Below are 25,027 nucleotides of genomic sequence, written 5' to 3'. Positions count from 1 at the left end.
CTGTCGTAATGCATTCCGAATCCGTTCTATATCAAGAACAACGTGGTCGTCGGGATATGCTCAAAGTAATCAGCCGCCGATCTTGTGTCCCACCAGCCCTCTCCATGTCCCTTCTCCATATTGACATAACCCACCCTCATAAAAGTGCCCTGCTCTGTCGGCACAGGCGAGATGAGTAGACCTGCTGCATAATAAGCGCCATATCCTACGTTGCCGACACCAGCATGGACAAGCAGAACAAATAGCGCATCGAATGTTGAGGGGGGGACATCAAAAGTGGCCACCCCAATCTGCTCCCCACCATAACCAAAGATATTCGGTCCAACAAAGAAGTTCTTCCCCAGACTTATTCTCGTCGCGTGACGCACAGGAAGAATACGCCCTCGTAGCTCCAGCTTTGCTCCCACTACATCGCCGTAGTTTCCCAGTGCACCACTCGCACGGAAAGACAGGTCGACAAACTCACAAGAGTAATCCGAAAACCCAAAGGTGGAATCGTGAGCGGCCCAAAAGCTGACCTTGCCACTGTAACACGCCCAAGACCAGGACGGCAATGTGCTCGAGGCCGGGGGATTCGTTGCCGTTTTCCCTCCGTACCAGAGAAGTCCTGCCAGAATGTCCTCTCGCCAGAGTCCAGCAATGTAAAACAAGTCAACAGACTTGGCCCATTCCTTGGCAATGCCAGCTATGGCAGGCAGCTTGTCGGTGTGAAAAGAGAGCTGGCGCCCGCTGTACTCCTCAACTAAATTGTACCACTGTCTCATCCTCGCTGCGAGCTCATGCTTTGCTTCGGTCCAGTCTGGTGGTATTCTGTTGAAGTTGGGGTATACGGACTGGTATGGGGCAAATATGTCCATCCTTTCCTTCCACATGGCAGGTTGCACAGCGTCTTGTTGGATGTAATGGTATTTCCCATCTTGGCGGATCGAGGTTCGTCTGCACTCCCAGTAAAGCTGCTGAGCTCCGTAGTAAAGTATGCGAGGCGATAGGAGCTTTTCCTGCAGTACCCAACCACGGCTGTCAAGGGGTGTCTGTGTCAGACGTTCAATTTCGAATGTGGGATCCCGAACGTAGATGCTGCCCACCAACTGATCGTCTGGGCTTCGGTACTCGAGTCGACATGCTGGACATCACGGTGTCTTGTGATGAAACAGCCATTCCGGGCATTTCTGGCTGCTCTTGCGGCTATTGTCAGCACGCTGTGTTTGTAAATCTCTCCCATCATGGCTGATTCCTTCTCCCAGTCCTCTTTGGAGTCTTGGAGAATGCACAACGAGTCAATCCACAGATATCGAATTCCTAGCCTCCGCGAAATACAGGCTGCATCTCTGAAGGTCGGAGGCAGGTTGGAAATGGCCTTCGTATGTTCCTCAATATTGTCACTCGTCGTTGTGATTGGCACATGGCCACCCCAACAATGGCTCAATGCGCTATATTGACCCTGTCGACCAGCAGTATGTAGCAGGTAAGGCACCCGAGAACCATCAAATGGTCCGAGGTCAAGAACCCGAGTAGGGAGACGTGGAATCTCATCTCGTCGACCACACCCGGCGTGATTGCTCAGACATTTTTGAAGACATTGAGTGGCAAACGCAAAGTCATCGTTTGAACTGCCGTCTGTCGTCGGCAACGGTCGACCAGTGACACCGCCGTGGCTCGCAGCAGGGTCATCTTGGCAGACTGTCAGTCAAATTCTCAGTTGATTGAGGCACTACACTTTCATACCTGTATATGCGAAAATGTCAAGCACCCCAGACAAAGCGAACTGATGGTCGGGGTGCATGCTCGGATCAGCGGGCCCATCATCACCATCCTCATCGTCAGTATCCGCATCAGGGATCTCCCCAGATGTGATGATCTGGATGCGATCCAAATATCCTGTTGGCGTCACGCCCGGCCAAACGACAAGAGAGATCTCTCTGCCGGGATATTTTTCGGACACGTGAGCCAGAGTGTCACTTCCTCGGTCCCCCTCTCGCGAGTTGCTTTGCCCCAGGGCGTGCCAGATAAAGCGACAAAGCACACATCCATGGTCCATGGATTGTTTCAGGGCGAGGTAGGTAGGCTGGTGACGCTGCATCTTGCCGTCATCCGACACGCCCATTTGATCCAGTGATATTTCTCGACATATCCCGCAAAGTGGCCGGGAGCTGGAATGATTCGACTGTCTCATTGTTGATCATGGGTCTGAGCTTTCAGCGTTCATGTGGCTCGTTGCTATCGCCATTTGACAACCTCGAAGCTAAGGTACGCACAAATCGGCTGCCTCCGATCCCAGCCAATAAGTGGTTCCTCGATTCTGGCTGACAATCAGCTGAGGCTGAGCCTAACATTTCCTTGCATGATAGAAGCAAAGGAAACGCTCCGTAAAAGTCGCCCAGACCCCATTTTCCGGCCCAATTCCCCCAACCAGGTTGACCTCTTAGATCCACTCGAGGTCGCGCCGGGCAAACAAATATGCGTCTCCTCAATACCCAAACCCTCGCCTTTAAGCAGTTCTTCGGCCGCCGGCCGCCCTACGCCATCTTGTCGCACACTTGGGACGGAGAAGAAGTCTCGCATCAAGATGTCCGGGACCAGATACCTTCGCTGCAGTCGAAACAAGGATACCAAAAATTACAGGAGTCCTGCAGGATAGCAGCCGAACAGCGGCTCGAGTGGGCATGGGTCGACACTTGCTGCATCGACAAGACGAACAATGCCGAACTGACAGAAAGCATCAACTCCATGTTCCGCTGGTATCAACAGGCCGCCGCCTGCTTCGTGTACCTTTCCGATCTTCCCGCCACCGGAGAGCTAAAGACCAATCTTCCAAACTGTCGATGGTTCCGTCGTGGTTGGACCCTACAGGAGCTGCTCGCCCCAGAGAAAGTGCAGTTCTACGACAAGGACTGGGACCTGCGAGGCACCAAGGACGGTCTTATCGTGAAGCTCGAATCCATCACCGGCATCCCAGCTGACATCCTCACAGGCCATGCCTCCATCCGCCAAATATCCATCGCAGACCGCATGTCCTGGGCCGCAAACCGGCAGACCACCCGCCCCGAAGATGTCGCGTACTGTCTGCTCGGCATCTTCGACGTAAACCTCCCCATGATCTACGGCGAGGGCGAAAATGCCTTTCGACGCCTCCAAGAGGAAATTATCCGCAAAAGCAACGACATGACCATCTTTGCTTGGCAAAAAAGTAACAAACATGTCACTTCTCTAGGTTCAACAACACCGCACAGGTCCGGATCCCCCTTACTCGCCACCTCCCCAGACGACTTCACCCGCCACAACAAAAACGAAACCATCTCCATCCTCAGCATCCGCAACGCCGCCATGAGCGCCTCCATCAACCCAGAGTACATCGTCACCAACAAAGGCCTGCGCATCACCTCCTCCCTCCTCCGTCTAACACAAGAAGACATCGGCGAACCAGACCAAGGCCTGCATTATTTCCTCGGTCTAGGGGAGATAAAACCCCGATCCAGCCCGCCCGGCCAACGAGGAAGAATGATGGGAATCACCCTCAACAAAAATGGCCCCGACTTCTTCGTCCGCAGAAACTGCCCCTTACGAGTGCTATCCGAGCCAGAAGGTTCTGTTCTGCTGACAACCTGCAGAAGAAGTTTTTATATCCAGCTGGACGATACCGCTACCCAACCACTGAATATAACCTCACCGGTGGATGCAATCGCCTTTCCACTCCAACGTCTCACCACCACCACAGGCCCCCGGGCCCCAGAGAAAATCACGGTCTGGCCGGGAAGAGCCCGGCCAGAGAGCCACTGGGACGAAACCCGGCGTTTGTTCTTCCGTTCCAACAAACGGTTGCTAGTACTGGCGATATCAGCCTTTGCCATCTTCCAAGATGGTACAAGGGTGGAGTTGCTGATGTTGGTTGACCAGCGCGCCAAGAGGCCCGCTGTGCAGCTTTTTTTGCAGGATAAGGAAGCGGAGTTGTATGAGTGGTTTCTTCGACGGATGGAGGCGAGCGATATTCATTATTGGGAGCAGCTGCCTGGGGAGCTGTGGAGGAACGCGTCGCCTTGGCCGGGGAGTCAGATTGAGGTTGTTGTGGGTGGGGGAAGGAGGTATGTGATGTCGGCGTGGATACAGGAGACTGATGATCCAGAGGCGGCGGCGTTGCATCAGGTTGTGTTTAGGGCTGAAAGGGCAGGCGGTGTGACGGACGAAATCTGGGCGAAGTTGTAGATATCACGGATGATGCAGGTGTGTGTACAACTTGTGTCCAGTTGCTTGGCTGCTGCGCCACGATATTTGGTGCCATAGTCAGCTGCCTGGTCGGAGTTTGAGCCTCACCCACCCTGCTACGAGTCCTCCTTAAGGCCTTCGTTTCTCTTGGCTTCTTTCAACCTGCCTGCAACCTGTCAGTGCAGCGCAACGATGTTTCAGACAACCTTGGAAGCGACTCAGAGGCGATGGATTGGGACCACTTCTTTCTTTCTTCTCACGCACAACCTCCACCTCAACCATCGAGTACAACTGCCCCTCTCCTTGTTCCTTACCGCTTATCTGTGGTTTCTCCCAGTGCTCGCCACCGAAAAACCACCCCTATATGCACTGTCAATCCTCGTCGTCGCGTACGGACATGCATACTGGAAATACGGTATCAATCCTTTTGCCCAGATTGACATTGCCGTCTCGCTGGCCGGCCGTATTGCTCGGGTGGCGTTCGTTACTATTGGCCACTGTTGGAGTGATTCGCTGGTTGGAAGGCTTTGGTTTGTCAGGTTCCCGGTGATCTTCTTTTACGATCTCGAAATCAAAGCGTATTGGACCTTTATCTTGGTCCCTCGCTTACAAGCTGCGTCTCCAGCGGGTTTTCGAGTGGTTCCAGGTCGAGGTGTGCTTCTTGTGGAGGCTGGGGGCGGGGGGCGTTGAGTGGGATAGTTCCGGAGCATATCATTAACGTCTACTGGAGGTATAACAGGGCTCATCATCAGCGAAGAGCCCACGCTTATCGACCGAGTCAACCCAAATTGCCGCTATACACTTATACTCCCTTATCTCCAGAGAAGACCACCATCCGACTTTTATTGGTTCATCTTGGCCACCGCCACAAGGCTATGTCATGCAATTTGTTCGAAGTTGAGCTCAAATCGGCCCCACCTTTTGAGGCGATCTCATACAGATGGGCCCAAGCCGAGAGAGATGACGGCGAGCACATAATCGTCAGTGACTGCACATTGCGCGTCGTGTCCAATGTCTTTAAGCTTCTTGGAGACCTCCGATCTACTCTCCTCCCGCGATTGATCTGGATAGACTCAATCTGCATTGACCAGCTCTCGGAAAACGAAAAGTCGTAACAGGTGTACTTGATGGGAGATATTGACTCATCCGCATCCCTGGTCACCATCTGGCTTGGCTCACCTTCGAGAGAGATGAGCTGGACAACGCTGAACCGGGTCATTCGCTGGTTGCCGAAGCGGATCACGGAAGTTGATTCTTTCGACAGGGTACTAAAGAGTGTCTTCGCCACCCTTGCCTTCCGCCTGATTGACCAGCTTCGCATCAACACTTCGTTTACAAGGGACAATCTCAAGGCATATCAGGAGGTGGGCAAGTGTCGCTTCACTCCCTGGTGGCTTCCGCTTATGCATCTCCTCGAGCATGAGTGGTTCGAGCGCGTCTGGGTGGCCCAGGAAGCTGTTCTCGCTTCCGAGGCTCGTGTCATGTATGGACGGATGTGTTGCAACTGGGACGACTTCTATCGAGCGCTTGCGATTGTTGAATCAAATGTTCGTCTCCGGATAGCATTTGAGTGGACGCAGAGTACAGATTGCTGGAAGAACAAAATGACTCTGCGGAGTTTCCATGTTGGCATTGTATGTTGCATGCAGCACTGGAGAGTAAGACGCATTGTGGGAAAGGGACTGCCGCAATTCAAAGATGTCATGTCGACGGCCCATCTACTCTGAGAAAGTAATCCGCGGGACAAGGTTTTTGGAGTCCATAGGCTCGCCGCCAAAGGGGAAGGCAGGCGTTTCACGCAACTCAACTACTCCAAGAACACCAATGAGGTGTATTTGGATGCTGGTCTTTTCGAGCTGTTGTCACGTGCAGGGACAGGGTGCATCGATGGCGATGCATTACAATGTCTTCGATCGTGGGTACCGGACTGGAGTCTTGCTCGTCATGCTGAACCCCTTGGGTGCATCTCTGGTCAACCCCCCTACCGCGCGGGTGGGACTCCCAACGTGCTGGATCTCCCATCGTTTTCTAACGGTCCTGTTGGTTCTTCGAGGAGCGGAACTGGACCTCGTCGCCGAGCTTGCGCCACCTCACGCCCCTTGGCTCGATGCTAAGCTCGCCAGGGTGTTGAAGGCTTCTCGGGAAATGGTCATGTCGTCGAGTCAGGCTGTTGATAGATACCGACAGAGTGCGGAGCCCACCTCGATAGAGGATGTCTTCATCAGATTGGTGATTGGCGATTGCACTGAGACGGAATGGCCTGCCCCAGATTCAGTTCGCGGCCTTTACGACCGGTGGCTGCTAACCATGAGGCTGTACGAGAAGATGTATCGACTGTGGAAGCCAATCGAGGGAACCAGCCAGCTGAGGACGACTATATTGAAGGCATGATGGCGAGACGCAGATATAGTGAACTCATATCCAGAGCTTGGCGGGGAAGGAGGGTCGCGGTAACACGGAATGGCTATGTGTGTCTCATCCCGAGACATGCAAAACCCGGTGATGCTGTGTGGCTGATCGATGGGGCCCCCAACGCCGTATGTTCTTCGTTCGCGGGAGACGGTGGACGGCGGTTGGGAGTTTGTTGGAAATTGCTATGTTCATGGTGTCATGAATGGAAGCGCCTTTATCGCTGGCGGCCCCAGGAAGATGGTCAAGCTTGTTTAGGGAACAAATCTTTGCTCGGTGGCTTACTGGCACCATTGTTGGCCCCAGCCACAACTGTTGCTGTCAAAGCAGGAGAGACGAGAAAATATGGCGTGATACTCAAGAGCACCTTCCTCGTTTGATATTCATCAAAGCACCTTCCTCTTCTCAATCTTTATTTGAATCTTGGTAAGAGCCCAAGGCTGTTGCTCCTTCCCTCCCTTTCAGCTACAAACCCCGCTGACCAAGTATTTAAGCGCCGGTCAATCTGGGGATTTACCTTGAAGGAAGTCGCAAATTTTAAACCAACATTACTCTCGAAACCCGGAGAGTTTTCTCCGCACGCACATGTCGTGACGTCGACGATTTGGTTGAAGATATGGATGCCAAGACAACTCCTGTCCTTATGACGGCAGCATTGTTACTGTCGCCGAACTCATGTCTTCTCCCCACAAATCCACTGCCCAGTATCTCTCACGACCAAAGGTACCCTATTTACATCCATCGACAGATCATCCACCATGGTTGCAGAGAACATGACGGCCAGGCTGGCCGAGATGGCCCTCGGACACGGTGACCAAAACCGTGCGGCCCACACCGATATCTCCAACCCTGACCGCGACGGCGGCCGGTACACGGACGACAGCGGCGCGAAGATGAAAGCCCTCGCTTGGATGGGCAAGAACGACGTACGAGTCATTGAGACGTCCAAGCCCAAGATCGTCGACGACCACGATGTCATCCTCAAGGTCACTGGTTCCACCGTCTGCGGCAGCGACGTACACCTGATGCATGGAGTGGTGGTGCAGGTCGAAAAGGGCGATATTCTGGGACACGAGTTCTGCGGCGTTGTCGAGTCGGTCGGACCGTCGATCACCAAGCTCGCTGTTGGTGATCGGGTGGTGAACAGCTTTTGCATCTCTTGCGGCGAGTGTAGTTACTGCAAGGACAAGCTCCCTACTGCATGCGAAAAGACGAATGCCTCAACTCTTCACGCCAAGCTTTATGGCGGGCGCATGGGCGGCATCTTTGGTTACTCACACTTGACGGGAGGGTATGCGGGCGGACAGGCCGAGTACGTCAGGATCCCGCTGGCTGAGAACAACCTCCTCAAGATCCCTGACAACGTCCCGGATGAAAAAGCACTGTATCTCTCTGATGTGCTGCCCACTTCGTACCACAGCGTGGTCTACACCGGCGTCAACGAGGGAGACACAGTCGCCATCTGGGGCCTCGGTCCCATCGGCTTCATGGCATGCTTTTGGGCAAAGAAGAAGGGTGCTACACGTGTTATTGGCATCGACAGCAACTGGCGGACCGAGTATGCAAAGTCCAAGATCCCAGGGCTAGAGACCATCAACTATGCAACATTGGAGTCTGGACAGACAGTGCCGACAAAGATACACGAAATGGTGCCTGGGGGCGTTGATGTCAGTATTGATGCGAGCGGAGGAGAGTACGCCAAAGGATGGGCGCACAAGCTGGAGATGGCGATTGGGGCGGAGCAGGATACAAGCGAGATGATCAATGAATGTCTGTACGCAACCAAGAAGTTTGGGAGAGTCGGCATCATCGGTGATTACGTCGGGTTCACTAACCATTTCAATGTCGGTGCGCTGATGGAGCTTGGTATTTACTTGATCGGGTGTGGACAGGCTCCGGTGCAGAGATGTAAGTTTGCTCACATCTTTAGTGACCGCTTCAGTGGCTAATATTGCTTCAGATTGGGAGGAGCTTCTCGAGATGGTTGAAAAAGGAGAGATCGATCCCACCATCATGTTGACGCATCGGTTCAAGATTGACGATATAGCAAAGGCATATAAGCTGCAGGAGAAGAGAGAGGAGGGTCTGGTGAAATGTTTTATTGAGACGAGGTTCTCTGCCCCGCGTGCTGAAGGGACTCCGGAGCTCACGAGTTTGTAGTCTTCCCACTCCATCGTGGACCTAGGTACCTTACAGGCATGTATTGGGGCTAGCAATGGCGGCTCTTTGCAAGCAAGAAAATTGTATCGTGTTATTATTTGAATTCTCATGCACAGCCTTGTCTCATCGTGTCATCGCCATATTTGGAGTCTTCACCGAGTCGGGGGTTATGACAACGACGGTGTAACCAGGTTAACACATCGTGGAACTGCAGACCCCCCGGGAAATTTTCCTTCTCAATTTAACAATCAACTCGTCGAGACGTAACGTCGTATCGTGTCTGGGAAGAAATCAGAATCGATTTTGGCATCCTCCCAGCGTATGTTTTGGCAACAGTTCAGCCTCTGTTCTCACAACAGCAAGCCACGTCAGCTGTTGGGTTTAAGCCACCACGCATGTCGTCTGTAGCTTTGCAGTGTCAAGTAGGCAGAGATGCAACCCAGAATGCATGGGTATAAGGGTCCTCGTATTCTCGAAGGGTTACCGGGGAAGGTCGGTGAAGGATCAGGCGCCCGGCGGGCATACTTAAAGAGTCCGAAGAATGCCTTGCAGTTTCGAAAAGGCACATTGATGGCGTGCTTTGACGAAGATTAGTCCTGGATTGGGTCTCAATGTTCAATCTCAGCACTGCAACCTTCTAAAGACCCAATCTCAGCTTGTGCTATTCCGCCCATTTCCTCCAAGAGCCAGAGATGCCGTTCATGGTAAATAGGTAGGTGACAGGAAGACACACACTTCGTCTGCCCGCCTTTGAACCGCTGGATCGGCATTTTACTTCCCCTTAAAAGCCTTGCCCCGATCCGCGGATTGAGGTCACATTCTCGGTTTTAAAGCCACCTTACATGCTACCGAGCATGATGTCGCAGGGAAATGCAAAGTCCCAGGACTTTGTTGTTGTCTGATTCATGCGGATCTTTACCCACCTGGCCGGCCCATATCCGACTGGATCAGGTCGGATTGGGGCACTGTGAAGGATCCGACCTCCCCCAATGAAGTGGCTCCAATTAGTCAAAGTGCAACCTGGAATACCACATTACATACCTGGGCGAAGGAGGCTATGCTCGGGTTCGCATGATGTCGAGCCGCTTGCGCGTCCATATGCGCGGTCCGATGGAACTTGCCGTGCTACCCAAGATCCTGGTGCATGTCTGTAGAGCGATCGATATAAGATGGAGCTTGTCGTGGTCAATGTTGAGATGAGAGGCAGGTAGCACAGGTTGACGGTTTTGTACTATCATTGTCATTCATCATGAGACTTGCAGCCTTTCTTTCTTTGGCGGTGGCCGCTGCGGCTGTCAATGTGTCCAACAGCGACCCCTTTGAGCAATGGCATGGGCCTAAGGCAGGCGATGGTGCGTAATTCTCACAACGGGAGATCTGTGATGCCTGATTGCATCAGCTACCATTTTCATAGTCCGTGGGCCATGCCCATTCCTAAACACATTTGCCAACCACGGCTTCCTCCCTCGTACCGGCAAATACATCACCCTCGATGACCTCACCAACGGCCTCTTCAACGCTGTCAACTTCGACGCCAACATCTCCGCTTTCCTCTTTGACTTCGCCATCAGCACGAACCCGGAGCCGAACTCTACCTGGTTCTCGCTTGACCACTTGACCCGCCACAACGTGCTGGAGCATGATGCCAGTCTCTCGTATGTCACACCCCCATAAACTCCAATGGGTTTCTCTGATGTATGTCTTCACAGTCGCGTCGACGCCTTCCACGGCCACGCCGACATTTTCAACCAGGAAGCCTTTGACGAAACCCGCTCCCACTGGGGCGACATCGTCAATGTCGAGAGCGGTGCCGCTGCCATCGTCGCTCGCATGAAGACATGCAAATCAACCAATCCTCAATACTCCCTCTCCCAACTTGGCGAGGCTTTCATCCTCGGCGAGACAGCCGCGTTTATCTCCATCCTCGGAGACGCTGAGACTCTCACTGTCGAGAAGACGCGTGTGGAATACCTTTTCCGTACGTTTAGCATTGTTCTATCACACTCATTGAAGTTCCGGTTTCTGACTTGGTAAATATAGAAAACGAGCGTCTCCCAACCGAACTTGGCTGGAAGAGACCCGAGGCTCAGTTTACGACCGATATTCTGGTGCGGAACCTGCAGGCGGTGGCTGTCGAGTATCAGAAGAGGCTGAACTCGACTGTCTTGAGGAAGAGAGGGGTGGATTATGCTGAGCGGTTGATGGATGGTAGGGCGAGGGTGCTCTAGACAAGACGTCCGGTTTGTTCACAGATGAAAAGGATTGCAATATTTAGCTAAAGAACCAGGCTGCAACACCTGTAGAAGCCTTTGGCCACATTACACATGTCTCCCGTCCAATGTCGGGGTTCTTACACACGTTACCCCTGCTCCTGGTGTTCTCAGCTGCTCCGGCCCGTCTGGGCTTCTAACATGGCGCCTGTCAGGAGCAACTGCCCGCGCCGGGATGAGTGTCCCGAGCGACAGGGACGCTCGATAAGGAAGGAAGTGACTGCCATTTTCAGAAGGGAAAGATGTCGCCAGCCCGGAACTCGTCCTTCTCTGCATTTCAACGATGCCGGGGCTACGCTGATGATGAAGCGGAGGTGAATAGGCGACTTCCAATTAAAAATGTGGTGATATCAATGAAGACGGGTGGTGACGTCATGACCACTTCACTTGTCGTACCTTCACTCTCCACCACCACATGAACGCGTCATTGGACTAGATGTAAATGATTCAGAGGGAAGGAGCCGAGAATTGGTTGCCGATATTTAAGGACCTGCCCCAAAGCAGACGAACAGCCATTTCAAATCTCGCAGTCCTTATTGATCAATTTGCTCGACTTTCTTCACCACTTCGACAAGTCACAACAACACTTAAACAACCACAGCCACAACCACAACCACAACCACAATCACAATAACCATGATGCGTCTACGCCCTCTCGTATCAGCCCCTATCATGGGCGCCTTGAGGCAACAAACCCTCCCATGTGCGGCTCGTCAGTTCTCAGCCTCCGTCAAGCCCGGCACATCCATCTCCGAAGTCATCACCAAAGACCACCGAGAGCTCGAGCAGTACTACAACGAAGTCATCAATTCCAATGACCCCGATCACCAACAGCGCTTTGGCAACCAATTCACTTGGGAGCTGGCGCGCCACTCGGTCGCCGAAGAGCTGATTGTCTATCCCGCTTTTGAGTCTCATATGGGCGACAAGGGCCACGCCATGGCCGAGGACGACCGCAAGCAACATCACAGAGTGAGCATCTCCATTTAGCGCTTCCGATACAGCACAGTCATACTAACATAATTCAACAGGTAAAAGAGCTCCTCAAGGAATTCCAGAACATGAAGGCCGAGTCGGCAGACTATGTCCCCAAGCTGAAGGAGCTTTGGTCGGTCTTGTCGCAGCATATCAAGGAGGAGGAGGAGAATGACCTGCCGGCGCTCGAGGCGGCGTTGCAGTCGGCCAAGGGCGAGTCCGAGGGCATGGCGAAGAAGTTTGGTCTCACCAAGGCGTTCGTTCCGTCAAGAAGCCACCCAAGTGCGGGGGAGAATCCTTACTTCGAGTCGGCCATGGGAATGTTGGCTGCGCCTATTGACCACATTGCGGATATCTTTAGGAAGTTTCCTGGGAACACCAAGTCCCCCAACCCATCTACCAAGTAGATGAAGACATGGGATAGGAAAATGGGAGTTTTTGTACATACTTTAATGCATAATTTTGGAATTCTGTTTCGAGTGCGGTATGCCTGCCTACGTGTACGATAGCTATCGTCTCAGGCGCTCGACAGGTTCTGAGGAGGCCTGGTCCAGTAGACTCAACCACGTATAAATGGGTTTTGGATGAGCTTCATACCCAGGTATTGCGACGGTTTTGAGCTCCTTGAAACCGATATTCTTAAAGAACAGCCTGCCTATGGGAGTCCCTGCCACTCTTATTCCAGTACCATCTTCCGTCGCCAAAGCAAGAAGCCAGGTGGTGATGCTGGATGCGTGTCCTCTGCAGCAATACGCTGGCTGGGTGGGTGGCGATCATTTTAACCACCACTAGTCCCTTAAACGCACTGTAGGAACTCATTTTAGCTCGAGGCGTCTTATATAACACTGCCGAAATGGATCGCAACGTACGCGAGCTCTTCGGGATGAAAGCGTGTCGTCAAATATCTTAGGCCCCACTGGGTCTTTGTCGCGCGTCAAAACCGGATCGTCAGTGTTTGGTGGACCGTCCCTATTGGAGGCAAAAGATCACATCGTCAGTGATGCTGTTTGCAGCCACGATGAACCAACAGAGTGAGGTAGAGACTTTACCGTTGGGTTGGAACTGCCCATGACGCAGGGAGCCTGGCAGTAGGGGGAAAGCCTGCAACTGATACAACAGCCTTTCCCTTGTTGAGAGAGTCTCGCGGAATTTGCTCCGCAAACGAAGGATATACCCCAGCCAACGCTTCATACACGTGTTTGCTATCAGATTGGTCAAAGATTGTCTTGTACAACTAGGACTATGGAGTCAGGGTCGAGGATGGCATTGCGAAAGGAATTGCGGTAGCTTGAGAGGGTGTCTGTGGGATACTTGCCCGTGATGAGATCTCTCATAAGCGAACCATGAGGAATGGAAGAAGGATGAGGCTGCGATGATGCAAATTTGGGGGATGTCTTTAAGGAGGGCAAGGCGAAGGGCGGAGGAGCTGGAAACATTGAGTTGGAGGTTGACCAGCGTTGCTTGTGTTTTAATTGTTAATGTTTGGCGTTGAACTGTCCCCCATGGCTAACGAGCCTGGAGCCCGTGGACCCCGCGTGTTGCCAACGCAGAAGGTTCAGGAACTTCAGATGAAGAGCCAGCATTTGCAACTCGGGCACATATGCTCCGGGCCTGGGTCGCTTCTCACTGTAGGGGGTCGTTCACTACCTACGTACAAGCTCTGTCCCTGCTGATCTTCGGCAGTGACATCATCGCCCGTGGCTCCACAAAACTCCACCAAAGCTCTGTTGTTAACCTCACCTCATCAGTCTCCAATGCCAAGTCTTCCCTTTCGCACCCAAATCGATTTCACCCACCGAGCAAAAACTGCGAAAATGCTTAGAATACCTAAAAGAATCCTTGCCCTACCACGGGTCTCGAAATCGTCGACCATTGAAATATATCTCCTCCCTCATTGGACGCAAACACGCTCCATCCAACAGCAACACCACCAAACCAACCAGCAGCCCTCATCACAGCCATCCACAGAAACACCGCCGCCCAAACCCCAAGAAGATGCCACCCCACCAAAAAAGAAGAAAACCCTCAAAGAACTAGACGAAGAGCTGCGTCTGAAAATGGAAGGCCTCTCAGGTGAAGGAGGCGAATCAGGTGTCGAGTACGAAGACGGGAAGCCAGTCGCGATGAAGAGAGGCGTGAGGGACAACATGTTTCGCTACATCTAACCCTCCTATCATGCACCTAGCTAAAGACCAAGACCAAGCTCCCCAATAATAACACCCGCCGCCTTCTCCCCCACCGCCATAGCCATGTTATTCGTATTCGCAGCCACATTCCCAGGCAGGACGCTCAAATCGGCGATCTTGAGGCCTGTGGTGCCGTACACATTCAGGTTTTCGTCCACTACCGACCCAATTTTGCATGTGCCGAGGGAGTGCCAGGTCGTGCTGACGTTTTGGCGGATATGCTGCTCGATTATGGCGTCGTCTTGGGGGGTGTAGAAGATGTTGTTGACCTTGCCGTTGAGGGGTTGGTTGAGGTGGACTGTGTTGGCTTTGGAGGAGGGAGGGAAAGGGGGGTGGCAGGGGGCATTCGTCGGGCGATTTCACGTTGGGTTTTGTACAACCAGATGTGCATTTTGATGTCGAGATTGTTTTTGTCGGTCAAGAAGCCGGTTTTGAAGTCTGGTGGGGAGGTCAGTTCGGGGCTGGTGATGTGGATGTGGCCGCGGGAGTAAGGGTGGACGGTGAAGCAGCTGATGGAGAAGTACTGTTTATCCGGGCCGAATGCGGAAACGAGGTCGGGGTTGTTGGGGAAAACGGCTACGGGGGCGATCATGCCGAGGGGCTTGTCGGGGGTGTTGGCGAAGTCGTTGTTCCAGGCGGCTTCAAAGGCCGGTCCTAGGTCGGTGATGTCTTTGTCGGCAAGAGGGCGGAGCTTGCAGGTTACGTCCATGGTGTTCCACCCCAGGATGGGGTCATTATTTTGGATCAGGGTGGCTGGATCTACGCGACCAAGGGCGACAGAATCGGCTGTCTCCGATGGGGATAGAGAAGAGTGGTAAGGGTACACGCAGAGTTGGTGGTCTTCGTATTCAGCGCCAACTCCGGGTGGGGGGCAACTACTTCGACTTTGGCGCGGGAGAGAACTTCGGGGGAGCCAATGCCAGATCGCTCGAGAATGGGCGGTGTGCCCAAGGCGCCGGAGGAAATGACTATCGTTTTGCGGGCTTTGACCGTTTGGGTGGGTGAATGAGTGTCGTGGTAAAGCGGGTTGCGGGTGAACTCTACAGCCCTGACGCGCTTGTTGTCGTCGAAGAGGACACGGATGACGCTTGTTTCGAGGAGGACATGGAGGTTGGGATTGGTGCCGGATTGGAGGCGGGGGTGGAGGTAGCGGTTCGCGGTGTCTTGACGTGCACCGTCGGGAGATACATAGCGGAGGGCGGGTTGGGCTCCTGTGTCCCCGATTAGCAGGTCGATAGGAGTTTAGCTGCAAACTGGCACAGAACATACCAATTCCATTCGAGGAGTCCAGGTTCTGGAGATCATCACTTGTGGGTCATCCCGTTTCTTCCACTACAGAAAGGAACTCATTTTGGAACTTGGTAGACGTGAAAGTGCCAGTAGAAACATTAATGGGACCATCATGACCATGCGTTCCATTGTGGTCCACTCCGTGATAAGTCTCCAGCTTTAAGTGTGTCAGTGAATCCAGTCTCTCCAAGCATCCCTTGGTTAATACTGACCTTCTTTAGATACGGCAACATCTCATCAGCAGACCAACCTGGCACATCCCACCCATCGAAGTCGGACCTCTGAGCCCGAGTGTACATCATCAGGTTGATCGACGACCCGCCCCCGAGAACACCACCAGCAGGGACAATGATCTCTCGACCATCCAGCTGCTCCTCCGGCGCTGTTTGGTAAAAAATGCTTGCCTTGCTGCCTGCCACAATGTTCTGCATGAAGAACAGCGGATATGCGATTGTGGGCAGGTCATTATTGCTGCCGCGCTCAATCACCAGGATGGAAAGGTTGGGATCAGCATCCGTTAGTCTTGCGGCGACGATGCAACCGGCCGTGCCACCTGTCCGCTAAGTTAGGTCTCTCGTTCACTGCTTGTCATTAAATTAGAACGGTGAGAGTCTCACCTCCGGCGATGATGATGTCGACCTCGGTGAGGGATTCCGGTAGCTCTTTGTAGAGGCCCATGGTGATGTCCAACTGAGTCTCAGTGCAAAAACGGTAAAAGCAGTAGTGAAATGCGTGACTCTGACACCTTTATGGGCGGCATTCAACCAGTAAAAGATTGCACATGTTTAACAACCTCAAACTCGGACTTAAAGTCGCAACACAATTTGGAGGCACGCGGGCCGCATCTTGCTTACTGGCTGGTGGGACTGTCATGCAACAGTTGATAGGTTGCATACCGACGCTGAGAAATGAGCCGAGACTCGAACTTTGCATGTTGCTTGGGCTGTTGGTTGTATCAATGAGGGATCTGGCAACAGCCAAGTAAACCCTGCATTGCCCAGAACTCCCCATGGACCGCATGAGCATGTGGTAAGCACTGTTACAGGTAGTAAGCTGCATCAGATGAATCCTCATTCCCATTCATCGATGGGCCCTTGTTACAAGAAGATGCAGGTTGAAGAGTCAAGCAAAGTCTCTGCAAGAAATAGGGATGTCATTACTCATGCATGGCTGGTACTCTATCTAGCCAGCTCCCTCAATATTACCACCCAGTCCGATCCAGTAAACAAATATAATTCCATATTGAAGTTGTCCACCCTTGTGATGACATCAAGAACAGGATTGAGAGCGCTTAGATGATGCAGCAGTCGCAGGGCAATGGGCAGGGAATGATGAAGCAGAAACGACCAGGGCAGCAGCCACCGCGATCACCACCTCTCAGGCCGACCTCTGAGTCTTCGTGTGGCTTCTGGGTATCTGATTTGCCTGTCAGTTGATACAGTCCAATTCTGGGGGTGAAATGACCGAAACATACCCATCGGTTGAAATGTTGCTGGCTGACTCGTCTGCAACTTGCTATCCAGGTGCGCATTCTCTGGGCGCTGGACAGCAGCAGCATCCATGATCATGGGCGATTGAGTGGTGGGGCCTTGAGACATGGTGATGCTGCTGAGCGTGTGGGGGTTGCGATAAACTGTGGAGAGAACCGTTGGAGATGTCGGATTAAGCTTTCTTGGGTTTCTTGGCTTGAGATGGGAGAAGGTTGAGTGTGCGGAAAGTGAGGAGAGATCTAAAATATTTGCTCGAGAGAAATGGAGACGAACGACGGAATAAATCTGAGGCGGGCACAGCAAGTCTCAGCAGGTTCCAGGTTGTCGGCGGCGGCGGCGAGAGTGATTGCGTTGCCTGAGAGGTGGGTGGTTGGTGCGAAGATTTCATTACGTCACTGGACCAGTCGCAGGGTGTCACCTTATCGCACATGAACTAGACGATATGAGCCCTAACCCCTTGTATAACTGACCACCTCTTTTCCCCAATGCTGTCTGTCAGTGCCCTTTTCCTCGCTTTCAGGACTTGCTCTCTTTTTTTGTCTTTTCGTGCCTCGCACACCCCAATCATGTGGATTGAGCCATTCGTTGCGACTTATCCATCGACATTGCATCAGTATATCCGCCCCCTAACAAGAGCTGCTTAGACGTTCTGCTTGCAGTTCTGTTGGCCGGCGGCCTTGATGCACCCTATCTTTAGTTCAGTCAGGTTTCAACATGCTTGAGAAAAATGAAGCTTGCCGTCGAGCGAAATTGAATAGCATTCTTTCCGTCACTGCAGCAATCTACCTGCCTCAAGTCATCTTGGGTGCTAGTTGAACTACACTATCTACAGCAGTTTTGCGCACAATGTCTACCCAACCTCTGCTATTGAATGGGCCTACTCGTTCGTTCCCTGTGGACTACTCTTTCCGCTGAAGTACTCTTTCCAAATACGCCGCAGACCTTTACAAACTTGGTGTCAGGTATCATGCCAATTCCATAAATGACCTTTAGCATGATTTCATGCTTCAATAACAAGCCGTAATCTTGTTGAATCCTTTCCTTTTCCGGCCCGGGTTTGGCCAGGACCAAATGAACCTTCACGCAGTACAACATCAGAGCTACTAATCCTGCACCTAGCGCCGTAGCAACTAATAATCCAGACGGTTTCCTAAAAGACAGACTAGCCCTTTCGCTTCCAGGCACGCTAACATTTTCTCCTGGTTAAGTGAATGTTATCCGATCTAAACTCCCGACCGATACAACGGCATTTCCCCAGACTAATGCTGGACCGATGGTAAAGATTCTTCCGGGGGCGGCCTTAGAAGGGTATGTGGCGTTTTACTTTGCTCCACGGTCACTAGCAGAGCAAAACATGAGGATACCTCTTTGTGCCGGATCGGCGATTGTTAGTTCCAGGTTCTGGTCTCCTTCTGTTCCCGTAGGTTCGATAGTCCATGACATGGAATTGATGTTCACCTCCTTGCGCACCGCAGCCCTGATGGCTTTTACGGCACTTCTTGCTGCTATCAGTCGAAGGTTCGGGTCCTCTGGGTGGTGGTAGTCTTCCAGCCGCAAGACGTATATTTCAGCGCTTGGACACATGTAGTAGATGTGTCTAGCCATGGCGGTCCCGTGGCCCACGCTGGAGACATGATGCGGATGGATAGGTTGCGCTCTTTGTCTCGAGTAGAAAAGCTGTGTCCGCCGATAAAGGTGCGCTTGGGGAGATCCTTGTAGTCGACGCCGTCGTCTATAAGGGCAATCTTGATGGTAGCGCCCACAGTCTGCCGCAGAGACTTTGAGCCCCCAGCGTCGGTTTCCCCATCAAAAATTTTTCTCGGCTAGGGAGAGCAGGTGGTGGAACTCATTCATGCACTTGATCTATTCATCTTTGGTTTGTTGCTTGCCAACATTCCGCGGGGTACGCGGTTAGGCTAATAATTCTGTATAGTTTCGGTACGGAGGATCTTGTAGTTCGACGTTGACTACGGGGCAGAGTTCCTTCATGCGCACGACAAAGTCCATAATATAGGTGTCAGTTCGGGCTTCTGATTTTGATCTCCGCCAGGTATTAGTTCCGCTTCCACTCTGTCTCAGAGAGCTCAGTAATCGCAAACACTGTACCTCTTTAATGGAAAGGAACACCTGCTTTAGCTTGCTCAACTTCTTGAGTCCGCTTGGCTCAGCCCAGCCTCTTAAGACGGCATTGTTGCCGTTCCAGTAAAGTTGAACCTCGCGCACATTCGGCGCCACATTCCATATAAGCTCGGAGAATATATCTATTTTTTTTTCTAATTCCAGATTTCGATCCCAAAGCCTTTACGTGATCTCTCAATTGCTTCATCAGTGTGTGGTCAGGTATGTGAGGCTTCTGAGTTATCGGATATGGTCGGCTCATCGTCCACCATAACGACAAGGATGGATTTGATTCCCTTGTCACGAAGGCAGTCAGACACAAAGAGGAGATCATTTCTCCCAATAGCACTGCCATGAGGCTCCCGACTAACCGCAGCTTTCCCATGGCATGGATGAGCGGGACTTTTGAAATCCTAACATATTGGAGCACATCGCTAAACTTGAGCTTTCCTAGGAAGATCTTGAACTCCTCTTCGGAAGCTGTCCAGTTGTCGTAGCCGGAAAGGTCAAAAGAAAGCTCCACGTCTTTGATGTGTCATTGGATGTGAATAGGAGCGGGGGGATAAGCATACGGCACTCCAATGAGTCGAGGGCTTCATACCTGATGGTGTGTCTAGTCCGTAGAGAATATCCCTGCACTTGTCGTATGGCCTAGAACGGACATAGTGTAGTTTGAGAAACCGCTCAATTTCCTTGGCAGTCTTCTCATCGGGTCTTAGTCTCAAATTTGGATCTGGCTTTTTCTCAGTGCCAGAATTTATCTGAATCAACCTGCCCACACACAATTTTGGATTTACCTCTAATGATGGATTTACACTCATGGACAAAACCTGGAATTAGCGCCTATTTCCCGATGCTCAGACAGGGCAAGAGACTGGCATTTAAAGACAATATTGGTAAACCGCTGGGCTGGACCCCCTTGTACGACAAATCATGCTGGCTCAGGCTAGGGTCGAGGAGGGACGACCGAATAGTTTCTTGTCTCAGCCACTGTTTGACTGCCTTGAACCACATGCTCAGCCTGACAGAAACACAGCTCTTTTCGTGTTACTGGACACGGTGTTCAACCGTTTTCTAGACCAGGATTTCTTGAAGGCTCTGTTGACCTGGACTCTTTACGCCGCCCGGCCTCTCACAATCGCAGAGCTCTGAACTGAAATGCAATTGGATTCGGATAATCTTTCTTCGGGCTTCGAAAGTGTAGAGAGAGCAAGACAAAGCGTCGAAACAAATCTTTCTGGGATCTTCGAAATCGACCACAACGAGGTGAAACTGGCCCATCCACGACTAAGAGATGTTCTGATGACCATTGGCGGTGACGATTCGGGCTACCTCTGGGACAAAGTCCGGAAATCTGCGCATCAAATAATTGCTACGGCCTATCTCGACCACCTATGTCTCCCAAAAGTGCAGGACTCCTGGCACCAAAAGCGGGCCAAGCAAGAGAACTAGAGTGATACCCCCCTACGGATGGCAACATGTGCTCATATGCTCTACGAGCGTGGGTTCATCATCTGGCTCAGGTTTCCAGTTTGCGGACCCGACAGTCGGTCCTCAAGAGGGTTGTTGGCAGAGAGATTGGTAATACTTTGACCGGAGGCTATTGGGCTTATTCCAACCCCGTGACAGGAAGCGTTCAGCCACCGAAAGCATTGCTCACTATATTTGCTAGTCATGGGATGCTTGATGTGGTGGAGCTTTCAGACCAGAATGGTGCAGTCCCCGCGTTGCTGGAAGGAGCACATGAAGGTCATCGTCATGTGGTAAGAGATATACTGCACACGTTCGACCTTTCTAGCGACGTGCTGATCAACACCATGTCTGCCGCTGGAGCCTCTGGGAACGAGACATTGCTGATTGAGATCGTGGACCACATACTTGCGAGGTATCCCACAGATTGCGGTAGTCTCTGGCCAGCAGACGTGATGCGCAGGGCATCCTGGCTTGGTCTAGATCGCTTTCTGGACAAGATGCTCACCCTTGACTGTCCGGCGGAAACTGAAGCACAGGTGATGACGAACCGAGGCCCATTTCGTTGCTGTACCAGGCTGTCTGGAACTCGCAAAAGAAAGCCGCAAGGGTTCTATTGCAACATGGTGCGAATATCAACTACAAGACCATCCAGGACAATACAGCAACAGCAGGCCGTGCATCGGTTGTAGAAATGCTCCTTTCTGGAGGCCAGATCGATGTCGACGCCACTGGTCTAGACGGTTGGACTCCTCTTTGCTGGGCAGGCCGCGGTACAGAATCCTGGCTGGACGATATGAACACAGGAGAACCTCCAGATCAGCTCAAGGTGATCAGTCTACTTCTGAAGCATGGCGCAAACCAGTCCGTCGTTGTGTTTCTTGGCGATCAAAAATGAGCACCCATAAAGATCGCTAGATTCTCTCGGGTTGTGCAAAGTGACGCTATTCAGGTCTTGTGTAGTGGTCTCCAGGAAGATCTCGGTCCAATACTCGAAGGGGAGGAACATGCCAGTGAAAAGGGGTTCGAAAGAGAAAGCGTGTGCGACTATTGCCTGTGCGTAAGTTACCTGAGCTACTACTGCCTTGGCACCTCACATACATTTTACTACTCCTTACTCCTTCATGGTCTTCACGATTTATTCTAACATTATCTTCATACTATAGACAATCCACGGGTACCAATACAATTACCAAACATGCGTGGAGTTTTGCTTTTGTTTCAAAAGCTATCCAAATCGGCACCTCATACATGCACCGGAACACGGGCTTGAAAAGGTAGGGCCGGAGGTTGAAGTAAAGGAGGATGCTGGAAGCGGTCAGGAGGTATCAGATAGGAGCACACCTCAGACTAGTGACGATGAATCAGAAGATGAGTAAGGCGGGCTTAAAGGGCTTAGGGCTTAGCCGGTAGATAGCTGCATAAAATGCCTGGTACCACTCCAAAGAGTCATGCCACGAATCTTTCCTCACCAGATCATCACAAAGCAATGATTCCGGTGAAAAATAAGAGCAAGTCTCCCAGAATGGAGAGAGTAGGTTCCAAAAAATATCAACGACTTGGCTATGATACACTACACCACCAACAGCTTCAGTCACCCATCCAAGATCCACCCAACTGCCCCCCACACTCGCATACACGATCCAAGATGCATATCCAAGTATGTGAAAGACCGCCAGGCTTCTCGCCTCTTACCAAGACACTCAGAGAGGTCAAGGCTCAAGTGATGGGGACTAAGAGCCATGAGAAGAAAAAGAAAAGAGACGGAAGTTTCTGACAGGAGAATTTTATTATAAATTTGGATCATGGCGCTCAGTGCACGCTCGCCGATTTTAGAGAGAGTGCGTTTTATCTGTGCTTTTGTCAGGCAGCAACTCGATGACATCGCCCGGACCTGCGTGATGTTGGCACTGAGACAGCTGAGTGGTTGATGAGTGACAGGCACGGTCTCTGAAGCCAGGCAACGAGGAAGACGATGACTGCGGCCCAGCCGAGGAGGATGCCAGGGCAATACTGGAGAACATTCTGAAAGGGGCCACACGCGATGAAGAGAGTGCAAGTGAACTTCACCTCACCACCGGTCTACGGATATTGACCCAGGGTAGTTTTGAGTAAAGAGCACTTCAAGGATTTATTTGGTATTTGAAACGAATAGGGGGTCGACATCCTGTGTGCGGGTGTGTGCGGGTGCGTACCTCAATGCGGCTTCATACCAAGAGTCTTAGTTCCGCCATTGGCTTTGAGGACGCGGCCCGAAAGGAAGTCTAACCAGAGTCTTTGCCATCTCAAAGCAGCAAAACAACCGGCCAGGGCAGACTCTCCAGACATTCAACAAGCTCCGCATCGGCCCAGCAGCCCTTTTTCTCAAGACATCAAAATCGACCCGATCTTCCCAGATGTTTGGTTCTCTCCGACGCCAGTGGCTATGTCTGGTCCCAAACTCAATTCCATCCTCCGAAACTCGACCCCGTTTTGGTCCGGGGATGATGTCAACAACACAGCAAGAACAACATTTCCAGCAGTCCTCCCTCGTCATGGACCCAGTTGACCGGAGTCCACATCGATTGCAGCTTCACCTGACTGGATATCCAGGTAAGATCTTCGAATGGTCCCACTGGGTCTGTCTCAACTCTAACGGAACACTTCGCAGGTCCGAAAACATCCTAAAACCGCAGATAAGAATCCCATCCTCCGCCCAAAAAGCTCTGCCGTGATCTCCAGACCATTCCTCTCGTTTACCAAGCTAGACGAAGCTGTTCCCAGGGTGCTCACCCCCCTCTCTTGTCCTCGGCCGTTTTTCACTCCTTTATATCAGCACAAGGAGCATACGCATCAATCATGCATCTCCTCCCCCTGCTCCTCTCAGGAGCATGCTACTCCACCATTGTCGCCGCCGCGGCCACCCCCGCGGCGACGGTATCCCCCCTCCCCGCCTTCAACAAACTAGACCTGAGCGGGCCCGAGATCTGGGGCTCGTACAATGAAATCGAAGACTGCGAGATGCACCAAGCCATCGAGTGCCTCCACGACCAAATCTGCGCCCGCCGCAACGTGCCCATCTACGGTAAGATTCGCTGCACCATCGGCAGCTCGGTCGCCTACCTCTGCAACTACCGCAAGAAGGGCGACAAGTTCGAAGACGAGATCGAAGCCGTCGTCCGCGAGGGCAACCGCAAGAAGGAGGGCGGCGAGCTCACTTGTGACCATCGCGAGATGTACGAGGCCTGGAGGCAAATACGCATTGCCAAGGGGTCCCACACGGGCTGGTGGTATGACGGCAAGGGAAAGAAGACGTACGGGTTTGACAGACGCTGCAAGGACGGGGAGTGCGACAACGGGTGGATGACGGGGAGCGAGTGGGAGCAGTGCACGAATATCAAGAAGAGCAATAACGACTGGCTGTTTGACTATGAGGCGCCCGAGTACCTCAATTACACGGGGAGGTTCGAGCAGCACTTGCCTGATCCGGCGAATGATTTCGAGCCGGTATACTTCAACCCTTGGTATGAGGGGAAGAGGCCGAAATGACGATTCACATTCTTTGTGAAGAAGTTTGGAGAGCTGCTCAAGAATACTTTTCTGGACGCGGTGGAGCGGGCGTGGGGGCTCAAGGCGCTCAAGAGGAAGAGGGCGAGGGAGAAGATGGAGAAGGAGCTGTTTGAGCAGTTCAAGGGGGAGAGAGAACTGTTTGAGCAGTGGAAGGAGGAGAGGGCGAAGAAGGAGAGGGAAGGCGGGAGCTGAATGAATGGGAAAAAAGGTGAAGCTGAGGAAAGGGGTATGTGTATTTGGTTGTAGTTGGTGATTGTATAAAGATTTGATGATTGATATACTTATGGCCATTGTCATCGGATGATTGAATATACATATCCAACATATCTGATTCAGGGACGTTCAGTCAACATCGCATGACATTGCATTTAATGCCAGCATGAGGTTATAAGTCGGCATGGCCAATCAGCGGACGTAGCCATGATAAGCTGTGTGGCCTAATCTTATCAATCTTGCCCATCTTATCATCGCCAGCGCCAAGCCACCCATCGTTGATCAACAGAAGTGAACCCTCTTCAGCCACGCCGGCCGCGGAAGCATTCTTCCTGTCGTCTAGCCCGGAATCTCGATTGAGCGATCTCTTTGTGCAACGATATCTTTATGCTTGTTCGACTCTTGATGAGGGAGAACAAAAGCCCAGAGCTTGGTCCCCGGCAGTTGTCCAGGCCAAGGCAGCTGCCAAGACATCTGGCGCCACTGGTGGTGCAGTCATAATGTCATCACTTTTCCCTTCAAACTCTGCCACTTCTGGGCCACTTTCAACCACGGCGGCAACCACATATCGATACGAATGCGGCTCCATCCCGCTCTCCCCATTCCCCTTCTCCGTGAGAGGACGCCCCGATCGGGGCTGCCCTGCACAGGGTAGCACCGCCGGAACAGAAATTTGGATGACGACTTCGACATACCG

The 25,027-nt window shown here is 52.2% G+C and overlaps 9 protein-coding genes across 9 annotated transcripts; 5 read left to right on the top strand and 4 right to left on the bottom strand.

Annotated features, from left to right (window-relative positions):
- Positions 1-26: 26 nt before the first annotated feature.
- On the bottom strand, positions 27-6,246 carry QC761_000410 (uncharacterized protein; the record flags this gene model as incomplete). Its single annotated transcript, XM_062871800.1, is given in 3 exon segments — positions 27-1,031; positions 1,043-1,671; positions 1,726-6,246. The coding sequence occupies 3 exon segments, from the start codon at positions 2,171-2,173 to the stop codon at positions 27-29; spliced, it is 2,082 nt and encodes a 693-aa protein (XP_062731979.1). The 5' UTR covers positions 2,174-6,246.
- QC761_000400 (uncharacterized protein) lies at positions 2,458-4,200 on the top strand (the record flags this gene model as incomplete). The annotated part of the gene is made up of 1 exon (XM_062871798.1): positions 2,458-4,200. The coding sequence occupies one exon, from the start codon at positions 2,458-2,460 to the stop codon at positions 4,198-4,200; it is 1,743 nt and encodes a 580-aa protein (XP_062731980.1).
- An 857-nt stretch (positions 6,247-7,103) lies between the features above and the next one.
- On the top strand, positions 7,104-8,856 carry QC761_000390 (uncharacterized protein). Its single transcript, XM_062871797.1, has 2 exons — positions 7,104-8,517; positions 8,570-8,856. The coding sequence occupies exons 1-2, from the start codon at positions 7,368-7,370 to the stop codon at positions 8,767-8,769; spliced, it is 1,350 nt and encodes a 449-aa protein (XP_062731978.1). The 5' UTR covers positions 7,104-7,367; the 3' UTR covers positions 8,770-8,856.
- A 658-nt stretch (positions 8,857-9,514) lies between these two features.
- On the top strand, positions 9,515-10,997 carry QC761_000370 (uncharacterized protein; the record flags this gene model as incomplete). The annotated part of the gene is made up of 4 exons (XM_062871794.1): positions 9,515-10,121; positions 10,184-10,424; positions 10,479-10,747; positions 10,810-10,997. The coding sequence occupies exons 1-4, from the start codon at positions 10,019-10,021 to the stop codon at positions 10,995-10,997; spliced, it is 801 nt and encodes a 266-aa protein (XP_062731977.1). The 5' UTR covers positions 9,515-10,018.
- Positions 10,998-11,675: 678 nt separating this feature from the next.
- On the top strand, positions 11,676-12,495 carry QC761_000360 (uncharacterized protein; the record flags this gene model as incomplete). Its single annotated transcript, XM_062871790.1, has 2 exons — positions 11,676-12,011; positions 12,071-12,495. The coding sequence occupies 2 exons, from the start codon at positions 11,676-11,678 to the stop codon at positions 12,419-12,421; spliced, it is 687 nt and encodes a 228-aa protein (XP_062731976.1). The 3' UTR covers positions 12,422-12,495.
- A 1,704-nt stretch (positions 12,496-14,199) lies between these two features.
- On the bottom strand, positions 14,200-14,909 carry QC761_0063280 (uncharacterized protein; the record flags this gene model as incomplete). The annotated part of the gene is made up of 2 exons (XM_062872614.1): positions 14,200-14,498; positions 14,564-14,909. 2 exons carry the CDS (start codon positions 14,907-14,909, stop codon positions 14,200-14,202), a joined length of 645 nt encoding a protein of 214 aa, XP_062731975.1.
- A 606-nt stretch (positions 14,910-15,515) lies between these two features.
- QC761_0063270 (uncharacterized protein) lies at positions 15,516-16,168 on the bottom strand (the record flags this gene model as incomplete). Its single annotated transcript, XM_062872613.1, has 3 exons — positions 15,516-15,647; positions 15,703-16,043; positions 16,108-16,168. The coding sequence occupies 3 exons, from the start codon at positions 16,166-16,168 to the stop codon at positions 15,516-15,518; spliced, it is 534 nt and encodes a 177-aa protein (XP_062731974.1).
- A 613-nt stretch (positions 16,169-16,781) lies between these two features.
- Positions 16,782-17,353, bottom strand: QC761_000335 (uncharacterized protein; the record flags this gene model as incomplete). The annotated part of the gene is made up of 2 exons (XM_062871786.1): positions 16,965-17,353; positions 16,782-16,906 (listed from the first exon to the last, which is right to left on the bottom strand). The coding sequence occupies exons 1-2, from the start codon at positions 17,086-17,088 to the stop codon at positions 16,782-16,784; spliced, it is 249 nt and encodes an 82-aa protein (XP_062731973.1). The 5' UTR covers positions 17,089-17,353.
- A 6,053-nt stretch (positions 17,354-23,406) lies between these two features.
- TRP2_3 (anthranilate synthase component 1) lies at positions 23,407-24,096 on the top strand (the record flags this gene model as incomplete). The annotated part of the gene is made up of 1 exon (XM_062878510.1): positions 23,407-24,096. One exon carries the CDS (start codon positions 23,407-23,409, stop codon positions 24,094-24,096), a length of 690 nt encoding a protein of 229 aa, XP_062731972.1.
- Positions 24,097-25,027: the final 931 nt, after the last annotated feature.

Source organism: Podospora bellae-mahoneyi, chromosome 4 (genome assembly GCF_035222275.1).
Source record: "Podospora bellae-mahoneyi strain CBS 112042 chromosome 4, whole genome shotgun sequence".
NCBI lineage: Eukaryota > Fungi > Ascomycota > Sordariomycetes > Sordariales > Podosporaceae > Podospora > Podospora bellae-mahoneyi.
This window is presented reverse-complemented; position numbering and strand designations above follow the sequence as displayed.

Coding starts and splice junctions, on each gene's coding strand:
- QC761_000390 (XM_062871797.1), top strand. CDS start 7,368: ATGGTTGCAGAGAACATGACGGCCAGGCTGGCCGAGATGGCCCTCGGA. Junction 8,518..8,569: donor ACAGGCTCCGGTGCAGAGAT/GTAAGTTTGCTC, acceptor ATATTGCTTCAG/ATTGGGAGGAGCTTCTCGAG.